Genomic DNA, 11482 nt, shown 5'->3' on the forward strand with positions numbered 1-11482 from the left:
TGCTGAAAAAAATGGACATGCCTACATGTGGATCAGAAGGACACGGTCCTTGTGAGATCACAGACATGTGCGCAGCCCCATAGATTATAATGGGTGTGCTTGTGTACGTGTCTCTGTTACATACAGAAACGAATGCCACACGTACCGAAAACATGGACATGTGACGGACGTGGCCTTTAATGGTGAAGAATTTAAATCTAAATTATATTACAAACTTTCAGGTCTTTTTATTTGTGCAATAATTAAACTTATTTACATAAAACCAGAAAACATTAATAATTACTAAGGGATGTAATAGATTACCAAAATGAGGACCATGTATATGAATGCCAAATAGTACATGACTATTACACTGAGAAGCTACCAGTAAACACTATCATCACAAACTGATCAGAAACACAATTCATGTTGATATCACATTGACATATATCTAATGTATGTGTGATATTTACACTAGAGATGGACCTCTTCAGCTTTAATTGCGTTGACTGACTTTCAAAAAGGTTTTTGAAACAGGGACAGGACAGGGTTTGTGTTTTTTCCCAGAAAGAACAGCTCAGTTCTCCAGCCGTGACTAAGAGCAGCATTGCTTGAAATGCGTTGGAATTGCCACTACTGCCAACCATATATTTTTTATACGTAATAAAAACATATTTAGAATTTTTAGCTTTCACTTCTAGTGCTGGATTCACTCCCACCTTGAGTGTACATCATGCTATCTGTGCCCCCCACCAGGACCCTCTCAGCTCTTGGAACAAGAAGAGGATATGTCACTGGTGAGCTGACTGCTTTCCATTTATAACACTTCTCCCCGGCTGTGTCTGGAATTGCAGCTTAGTGTCGCTCACTTGAGCTGTAATAACAAACACCAGCCATAGACAAGAGTGCTACTACCGAAAAAAGAATCCGTTTTTGCAGCCCTTCATATACCTGCTTTGTGCTTGAAATAAAAAATTGCTGATTCACTTCACCTCTAATTTTACATTACAGTCCAAGTAACATTTAATGGCAGCTAGAGACTATCTTCCATACTAAGACCATAAGTACAAGTGTTATACAGGTTGTGTACACATGACTTTACAGTGTCTGAAATAATACCTCATACATCAGATAACGTATATTTGTCCATATTGTTAACAGTTTTGGTTCCGACCTGCCTTATTTCGAATGCAGTACGTTTTGGCAGATGCTATTTTCCAATCTCAGGTATGTATGGGTAAAATTTTGATGGCTCTTGAAGACCTAGGAGACTCTTTCCAGGTGTCCATACTATTGGTCGGACTTTTGGACTGGATCCTTGTGAAGGAAGTATGCCTTCTTGTGCTGCTGTCAGAATCTTCCTTGTTTCCATTTTGCTTGAATTTATTGCAGCAGAATATACTAATGATGAAATCTTGTAGTAGGTGTCCACTGAAGAACATATATATCCAGGGGTTACAGCAACTGTTCAAGCTGGCTAACAAAGCAGACACAGTGATAGCCATGTTTTCATTCTCTAAAACCAAAAAAGAGCAGCATTAAAAATAATACTATGTACAATGGAATAGTTCGTTAGACTTCACTTTTATGTAACTTGACCTTGTCCTTGGCACTATGTGATTAAGGTCATACTGGAAGCTGAATTAATACTAAGCTCAATCATAGTAACAGTCTCATGTAGCAGATCAAGATTTGTAATTAAACATTTTGATAGTTCACTATGCTGTTCATGTATGACGATAACTTGCATTAAAGTTACAATTTACTTACAGTACATTATAATATCAAGGAAAAGACAGTGAAAATCTCTAAATGACAAATCAGCAAGTAAATACAGCATTTTAACTACTATTTTGTGTGCAATGAAACTAAGTCACAATTATTGTCATTCTTTGACGACCTGTCAGCAGATGAAAATGAGGCAGTTTTTTGCTTTTTTTCTTTTCATTTCTGCAGCTCTGCATAGTATTGTTTTTTTTTTATTTTAACTAGTGCCATACGATTCCAGAGATATGGGTATTTTTCTTCAGTCTACTTTTTATGGTCTTTACCAAGAGGACTGCATTCAGCTTCCTAATATAGTAATATTAAAAAAAAAAATCTTTATTATTATTCCTTTAAAATTGCATCCACTATAAAAATGTGTGTATGTGAGGATAGGGGGAGAACATCATGAAAACCCAAACCCACATTTATTTCTTATAATAAAGAATTATTTATTTTAATATTACTATATTTGGAAGCTGGGTTGCTTTTCCTTTTTTAGTACAGGTTTGGAAGCCAACAGTGACGTGATCGCGGGCTTCCTCGATGTTTGGACTGATTTACTGCGGTGAACTAGATACTTTTCCTTTTTGTTTAAGAGGGCAACCTGAAGACACACCCTCAGAGAATCATGTGAGCCCCATCCCCTTGGTATAGACCATAAAAATTAGTACTTGGCAAAAAGGTCTATATCTCTGGAACAGTATGGTGGAATATAAAAAAAACAAAAATAAATAAATAAACAAACCAGATTACTCAACGGAGCAGCAGGAACAAAATAAAAGCAAAAATTGTCTACTTTTGACCTGGTGACAAATCTCTTATACTGACATACATAACCATCACCCGGGTAACTGACATTTTACCCCTGCCTTGTATATGGCCAGTTACCCTACCCTTCATATCCATCCCCATTTAGGAAAATCAAGCCTTAGAGTTCATGGAGTAGATTCAAACACAATCTAGAATAATAGGTTGTTAAAGGGAAAGCCCATGTAACTTAACAAGCAATTCCAGTAGCCATTTATACGAATAAAACATTTTTAAGTAATGTGTTTATTTTATCATAGTGTGGATAAAGACAAATAAACCACAAAAAAAACAAAAAAAACAAAAACAAATTGTGGATTATTAGATAAAGACATAGTATATCTAGTATGCTTGGCGCAGAGATGAAGCATTCAGCATTCTAAGAAGCTAGACACAGAAAGTTCATCCAGCCAGTTGAAGGCTGACAATAGATGAACTCTAATCCTGCCAAAAACAATACTTTGTGCTTACAAAATGCTGTATTGTTTGGAATGTCCTAAAAAGACGTTCTCTAGCTTGTAAACACCACTGATGGATTCTGTCACAAGAAAGAGAAGTTCAGAAAATGGGCAAGTAAACTCACAAAATGTATCTGTAAAACAGACACGTGAAACTCCAGATGTTTTGAAGCAAAAGTTGACTGTCAGCTCTTATACTGTGTATTTTGGAGATTTTAGCATTGGGAAAGTAAAAGGATAATTATGAAACATTCCTATAAACATATATGACATAAAAGGTCTATTTTCAGGAAGTAAAAGTACAGTAACCGAAGCCTGATCGCACAAATTAGATAGAGAATTGCACCTACCTGTCCAGTTGGTGTCCTCTGCATACACTGACCACAGCTGGATGGCGAAGAATGGACTATAGCAAATGATATAGGCTGACACAATGACAAAGGTCATTTTTACAGTCCTGATTTTGGCTCTAGAGATGATCCTCACACTGCTGACAGATGTGGACAGTAACCCATTGTGACCCTTTCTGCCTTCAGTCTCTTCTTTCTTGGTCTTGCACTTTATGTTCTTCCAGATATTATAGCAGATAAAGCCATAGCAGGTCATCAAGATGGACACTGGTACCACGAAGATACTAATAGTAATCCAGGTGATGTAAGCTTTTGCTCCATCCTGCGAGACAAAGTCAGCCCAGCAGTCATACACTCCGTCTCCCAGCTCTTTCAGATAGAAGATCCCGTATTGAGGAGTGCTGAGCATGAAACTGAGGATCCAGGCTCCGCTTATCATCAGGTAGGACCTCTTTGTAGGCTGTTGAAGAGTTATCAGTGGGTGGCATATAGCAATATAGCGGTCAGCAGTCATAACCACCAGCATGTAAGCTGAGGCAAACATCCCAAACACTTGGAGATGTTTAATAACTCTGCATAAGAAGTCCGGACCATAGAAGCGGTAGGTGACCTCCCAACACAACTGTGGAAGAACCTGGAAGAAAGCCACCACTAGATCGGCCAGGCTCAGGTGCTTGATAAATAAGTGCATCCTAGACATCTTCTTCTTGGACTTGTAGAGACCCAGCAAGACACTACAATTACCCAGGACAGCAGCCACAAATATAATGGCTAGCACAGTTATCTCAACCTTAGCCAGCGCCTCGTCCCTGGACAGCAGGTCTGATGAGTTGGGGGGGATTCTGCTGGCATTAGGTAAGATCGATGGGAACAGATAAGAGATTGTGCTGTCGTTTTCTAAACTTGAAGGTTTCCTGGAGTCTCCAGCCTCAGAGAATCGCATGGTAACTGTGTATGTGAGCACTGATTAAGCTACAAGAAGCAGAGAGCCCTTCCTCCAGAAGAACCAAGAAGCCCTGCACTGCTCACACACAGATCACGTCCAAGGGTCTTTATATAGAGTTCCCCCTCCTTCCTTATTAAGGGGGCTGAGAGAGCTGTTATGACAAGGCACAGGCTGGCCACACGCCACCCCTCACTACAGTTTTGTAACTCCCAATGTGAAGGTGCTGTATGGAGACCTATTGTGTCAGTGGATTTGCTCCTCATGTGCTGAGAGCTTCTCCTCACTTCTGCTGGATAGGAGAATGTGGGGAATATTCTGTATTATCAGGTTTCATGTGAAGTCTCTGCTGGCTAGCCAAGCTCTCAGTGAACTTTATTAGTTGTGTTCTTATAAAAAGAATGAAGCCTTGAACACCTAGTAAACCATGACTTCAGACCCCAGCTGGTCTTCAGCTAGCCACATGCAGAGCTTATTCTCCATATTTATTATTATGGTGGTGCATCACATTAGCATTCCTTCAGGCTGCTGCCAGTCACTGTGTGCATGATACCCAATCAGCGGCTTTGCTTTCTAGCAGTGTGCTGCTTCCATTCAAAGCTGAAAATGATTTTCCATTCATAAAATTCCCCGCTTATCCTATTTGTATGGGATCTTTTAAAACCATCATAAACCAGTCTAATTTATTTTCAACAGTTCTTTGTCAGAAACATGAATGATTCTTCACAACAGATATAGTTCTTTTATCATAGACATATTTGTAACAGAAAACCTGTTCTTTCCACCTAAATGGAGATATTTCCGTGGTATATGTTTGGATCTTTACAATCCCCATATATATGATAGCCATATAAATTCTATTCACTGATGTTTCCAGAAGCTGCATCCTTGAGACCTACCTTTATATTATTATTATTTTTATTATTATTATTTATTGTTATAGCGCCATTTATTCCATGGCGCTTTACAAGTGAGGAGGGGTATACATAATATAAACAAGTACAATAATCTTGAACAATACAAGTCATAATGGGTACAGTAGGAGAGAGGACCCTGCCCGCGAGGGCTCACAGTCTACAAGGGATGGGTGAGGATACAGTAGGTGAGGATAGAGCTGGTCATGCAGCGGTTTGGTCGATCGGTGGTTACTGCAGGTTGTAGGCTTGTCGGAAGAGGTGGGTCTTCAGATTCTTTTTGAAGGTTTCGATGGTGGGCGAGAGTCTGATGTGTTGTGGTAGAGGGTTCCAGAGTAGGAGGGCATTATTATCTGAAGGGTATTAAAAAAGATCTATTAATTAAAAAATTAAATTAAAGGGGTGGTCCGAAAAACCATCTATGTAATACTAATTTTCTATTTACTGTAATAACCTAAACTCTTTTCTAATATATTTTATTTAATACTGTTCTACCATTCCCTCACTACTCTACCTAGCTGCTTTACTTTTTTTTTTTTTTTACCAATTTCTTGTTTGATGGCGATTAGTTTGAGAATTCCCAGTGCATGCTGGGATACTCATACGAGACGTCATGAAGGGGCAGATGTTGGGGTCACTGGGGATTCTCAAACAAAGCGTCATCAAACAGGACTAGGTAAAAAAAAATAAAGCAGTTAGGCTAGGGTCAAGCAACAGTATAAAAAAACAGTCCCATTCTCTATCTGCACTGTCTCATTAAATAACATGGGCAGTGTGCTAGCTGATAAAATAGATAGCCCTCGCTTGATTTATATGCTCATGTGCACAAGCCATTAGATAGAGTAGAGTGGAAATGATAGCACATTTTTAATTGAAGAATATTAGAAAAGCAATTAGATTATTAAATTAAAGGGATTCTGTCTGCAGTTTTTGCTATGTGATCTGAGGACAGCATGAGGAAGGACCTGAGACACTGAACTCAATGATGTGTTACTTTTTTTGTTGTGTGCTGTTGTTTCCATACAAGTAATGTTTTATCGCTAGGAGATAATCACTGCTGGACTGCAGCAGCACATGAGCCCTGGACCAATCATGCCTTCTACTGTGATAAGCAGCTTACTATCAATAGACTATGGACATAGAGAGCCTGGTGTGGGCGAGGGCGGCTTTCTCATTAAAGTAGGTGATACATTATTGGAATCAGGCTCACTCACCCTATATTATGCTATTGTCAGGTTAAATAGCAAAAAAACAGATTCCCTTTAAATAGGCAGAAATTTAGGATTAAATCAGCGTTAGTTTCAGACCACCCCTTTAATATTTTTCTTAAAGAGCATACGCAAATTCTAATATATGACAACAAACATCAACCTTTCAGGATAAAAATAGAAGAAATAAAACCTTAGAAAATGTATTAACACTAGCATTTCATATTCTTGTCTCAATAAAAAGCCCACTGTGGTAAGATGTGCCTTAATTTATCAAGTGGCAATCAGTGAGCTGGAAAATCAAGTATAAAACAGCCTTGGGCTGAGGTACATTTGCTCTATAATTTACATTTACAATTTTAAATTATAGCAAATTTGTTGCGCCATGATAGAACCTGCTCCTTCGCTGAACTCCAGCCACTCTATTAGTCGCAACTTCAGTCTTGCTGCACCGTCCCCCCTTCCTATTTTTCTGATGGTATTGTTCAAAAAGTAGAGTGAAATCAGAGGTTGCTGCAGTGATTTGTGCAGTATGTAGTATCATCCACTACACACAGTCTCCCATGTTAGGAAACAAACTGCTGGGTATGTTTTTTACTAGGTATCATTGTATTGAGCTGAATAGCCTTCTGTGCTACTCCATATTTTTTTTTTTGGACATGCCCTTATCTCTTTAGTTTTCCATATATTCATCAGTCAGATTTATTTTTTTCACAGCCAGATAATGTGTACATACAGTATATTGTCCTGTCACCAGGGCCGGGGGAAAGAGTAGACAGGGTAGGCACCTACCTATTGTGTACATGAGGTGTCGCATTTTGAAAAAAAAATGCTGAATGCCTGCGGATGCCCGACACCTTCCTCAGGCCGCAGACATTCAGCACAGTGATGGACGGGGGCGGGCTCACAGGGGAGCAGTGTCAGTCACTGACACCTCTCACCCACTCTCTGCCTGCACCCCAGTCGTCACTCCCTCTCTGCACTCAATTGTATTGGCATCTTTTAGACGTGAATACAATTGATATCAGCGCCTCCAAGGGCACTCTAGTAAGATGCTGGCCACTTCCAGCCTTTGTCTTGTTGGAGAAGACACATGCAGGGAATTTTGGATGTTCCAATGGAGCAATGTAATTGTGCTGACCAGCATCCACTGCTGTACAAGAAAGAAGAGGTGACGGTGGACGGGAGCCTGGATTAGGTGAGTGAAAACTTTTTTTTTAATTAATTCTTATGTTACTGTGCGGGGGGACAAAAAATGAGGGGCTGTGCAGAGGGGTAAACAAATTGAGGGGCTGTGCTGATGGGGGAATAAAATGAAGGGGTATACAGGTGGGGAGAATAAAATGAAGGGCTGTGCAGGTGGGAATAAAATGAGGGTCTGTGCAGATGGGGGGATAAAATAAGGGGCTGTGCAGATGGGGGAATAAAATGAGGGTCTGTGCAGATGAGGGGAGATAAAATGAGGTGCTGTGCAGATGGGGGAGTAAAATGAGGGGATGTGCAGAGGCTGAATTGAATAGAGGGGCTGTGCAGAGGAGAGGGAGGATTGAAATAAAAGGCGGTGCAGCTAGGGGAAATAAACTGAGGGGCTGTGCAGATGGGAGAATGAAATGAGGGACTGTGGAAATAGGGGGAATAAAATGAGGGGCATTGCAGATGCCGGGAGATAAAATGAGGTGCTGTGCAGATGGGGGAGTAAAATGAGGGGCTGTGCAGAGGCTGGATTGAATAGAGGGGCTGTGCAGAGGAGAGGGAGGATTAAAATAAAAGGCAGTGAAGCTGGGGGAAATAAAATGAGGGGCTGTGCAGATGGGAGAATGAAATGAGGGACTGTGGAAATGTGGGGAATAAAATGAGGGTCATTGCAGATGCGGGGAGATAAAATTAGGTGCTGTGCAGATGGGGGAGTAAAATGAGGGGTTGTGCAGAGGCTGGATTGAATAGAGGGGCTCTGCAGAGGAGAGGGGGGATTAAAATAAAAGGCAGTGCAGCTGGGGGAAATAAAATGAGGGGCTCTGCAGATGGGAGAATGAAATGAGGGACTGTGGAGATGGGGGAATAAAATGAGTGGCATTGCAGATGAGGGGAATATAATGAGGAGCTGTACAAAAGGGAAAATATAATAAAGGGATAATCAGAGGGCGGAATAAAATGAGAGAAGGGGCAGATGGGGAGAATAAAATGAGGGGCTGTGCGCATGGGGTAATAAAATAAGAGGCTGTGCAGATGGGGGGCATATAATGGGGGTCTGTGCAGATTGTGGAATAAAATGATGGGCTGGACAGATGAGGGAATAAAATGAGGGTCTGTGCAGATGGGGGAATAAAATGAGTGCCTGTGCAGAATGGGGGAAATAATATGAGAAGCTGTGCAAATAGGGGAAATCATATGAGGGGCTGTGCAGATGGGGCAATAAAATCAGGTGCTGTGCAGATGGAGGAATAAAATGAGGGGTTGTGCAGATGGGTGAATAAAATGATGGGCTGTGCAGAAGGAGGAATAAAATTAGAGGATGTGTAGATGGAGGTATAAAATGAGGGGCTCTGCAGAGGGGGGAATAAAATAAGGCGCTGTGCAGATGGGTGAATAAAATGAGGGGCTGTGCAGAAGTGAGAAAAAAGAGAGGCTGTGTAGGGGGGCATAAAATGAGGGGCTGTGCAGGGGGGCATAAAATGAGGGGCCTGCGCATGGGGCATACAATATTGGGATGTGCAGTGGGGGCATAAAATGAGGGGCTGTACAGGGAGCATGAAATGAGAGGCAGTGTGGGCAGCTATGAAATGAGGGGCTGTGCATTTGGGCCATGGAATGAAGGACTCTGCAGGGAAACAGCAAAGTATATGAGGAACTATGGTGACCCTTCTGTATATAGGACTATGGATTGTATTATACTGGGAGATGTGGTGACCATTCTGGCTAGAGGGCTGTGATGAATATCATACTGTTTGAGATGCTGTTTGAAAACAAGTTCATAATCATTTAGAAACAACAATGCTAATGTTTTAACTCAGGAAGAGTTCAGAAATCAACATTTTGTGGAATAACCATGATTTTTAATCACAGCTTGGCATGCTTTCCACCTGTCTTTCACATTGCTTCTGGCACAAAAATTTAAGCAGTTCTTCTTTGTTTGATGGCTTGTGACTATTCATTATCCTCTTGATTACACTCCGGAGGTTTTCAATGGGGTTCAGGTCTGGCTGCCCATGACAGGGTTTTTATGTGGTGGTCTCTTAATTTTTGCCAGAGCTGTATATATATATATATATATAATTAAATATATATATATATATATATATATATATATATATATATATATATATATATATATATGCAGCGCCCCAGAGACCTGGTCGTTGCAGTAACATCGCTCTGCCACTAAGGGGAGTGATGGTATGTCTGATTGCACTGAAGGAGTTCACCTGACCAGGTATCACAGGCACCAATACACTTCACAGTCTGGCCTCCAGGGGGAGCAAAGGGTACTATGTATTAGGCCACTCCTCACAATCTGGTAAAACTGGGGGTTGGATAGGAAGTTAGAGAGAAGCTGACTGGGTTGGAACCAGGCAACATCCTGTGGCAGAGGGTGTTGCGGGGGAAGATTCAGGGGAGTCCCTGTCACGGGTGGGATCCTGACAGAGGCCTAGCGAACAAGGCAGAATGTTATGGAACCACGCCTGCACTACATTGCGGCGGTATCTCAAGAAAGGACAAGAAGCGAGGTTTATTGTGGAGAAGTGAGAAACGAGATCACAGCAAAAAGGAGATAACACCAGTAGGAGTCGTGCTGTAAGATCGAGGCAACATCCTACTGAGGCTCGTAGCCGGTGGCCGGAACGCCGAGGAAGTATTGGGCTCCAAGCATTACTTCAAACAGCGGCAGGACAGTTAATTATAGGTTGGCTGTCTCACCTAAATCACCTAAGCAGACATAGGAGGCAATTGTGGGAGAGGGGCGACACTAGGGTCCCGGAAGAACTCCAGGCCTACCCGTCATACGGGTGCGTCCTAGCCAAATCATCTGGGGGACGGAGAGAACGAACATCAGAATAGAAACGAGAGTTGTGAGAAAGAACATCAGGAACAGACGCAACAGTTGTGAGGACTATCCCGTGGTGCTCAGCAGGGAAGTACTACAACACACAGGCGCTAGAAGGTAGGCACTGATTTCCACCTGCAAAGGGAACTCTGGATGTGCCTTCGGACCGGCCGGTCTCAGCCAGCCCTTTTAGCAGTGCTCCGGATTGCGGATCCTGAAGCCTACAGTAAAGAGGTAAAGAGACTGCAACCCTGTGTCTTCGTTATTTCATCGCACCACGCACCACCACCTTTAATTGGACGCCCCTTAGCAGGGTCACAGACCGGGTCAGGCCACCGTGACAACCTCAAGACCGAGACAGAGAGGCCCGGTACCGAGTACCCCACGGCCCTGCGTCTGGGGGCGCTCCATATATATACGCAGAGTGGGTACGGAAAGTATTCATACCCCTTTGAATTTTTCACTTTGTTTCATTGCAGCCATTTGGTAAATTCAAAAAAAGTTCATTTTTTTCTCATTAATGTACACTTTGAACCCCATCTTGACTGGAAAAAAGCAGAAATGCAGTAATTTTTGCAAATGTATTAAAAAAGGAAAACTAAGATATCACATGGTCATAAGTATTCAGACCGTTTGCTCAGTATTGAGTAGAAGCACCCTTTGAGCAAGTAAAGCCATGGGTCTTCTTGGGAATGATGTAACAAGTTTGTCACACCTGGATTTGGGGATGCTCTGCCATTCTTCCTTGCAGATCCTCTCCAGTTCCGTCAGGTTGGATGGTGAACATTGGTGGAAGCCATTTTCAGGTCTCTCGAGAGATGCTCAATTGGGTTTAGGTCAGGGCTCTGGCTGGGTCACTCAAGAATGGTCACAGAGTTGTTCTGAAGCCACTCCTTTGTTATTTTAGCTTTAACCTTGGCCAGATCCGTGCCTTGCCACAATTCTGTCTCTGAGCTCCTTGGCCAGTTCCTTTGACCTCATGATTTTCATTTGGTCTGACATGCACTGTGAGCT

General features: G+C 41.9%; 1 protein-coding gene across 1 annotated transcript; it reads right to left on the reverse strand.

Annotated features, from left to right (window-relative positions):
• Positions 1 to 202: 202 nt before the first annotated feature.
• AVPR1A (arginine vasopressin receptor 1A) lies at positions 203 to 4400 on the reverse strand. The gene is made up of 2 exons (XM_077265507.1): positions 3362 to 4400; positions 203 to 1495 (listed from the first exon to the last, which is right to left on the reverse strand). The coding sequence occupies exons 1-2, from the start codon at positions 4302 to 4304 to the stop codon at positions 1203 to 1205; spliced, it is 1236 nt and encodes a 411-aa protein (XP_077121622.1). The 5' UTR covers positions 4305 to 4400; the 3' UTR covers positions 203 to 1202.
• Positions 4401 to 11482: the final 7082 nt, after the last annotated feature.

The sequence above is a fragment of the Ranitomeya variabilis genome, chromosome 5 (genome assembly GCF_051348905.1).
Source record: "Ranitomeya variabilis isolate aRanVar5 chromosome 5, aRanVar5.hap1, whole genome shotgun sequence".
NCBI lineage: Eukaryota > Metazoa > Chordata > Amphibia > Anura > Dendrobatidae > Ranitomeya > Ranitomeya variabilis.

Coding starts and splice junctions, on each gene's coding strand:
- AVPR1A (XM_077265507.1), bottom strand. CDS start 4,304: ATGCGATTCTCTGAGGCTGGAGACTCCAGGAAACCTTCAAGTTTAGAA. Junction 1,496..3,361: donor AGAGGACACCAACTGGACAG/GTAGGTGCAATT, acceptor TTTTGGTTTTAG/AGAATGAAAACATGGCTATC.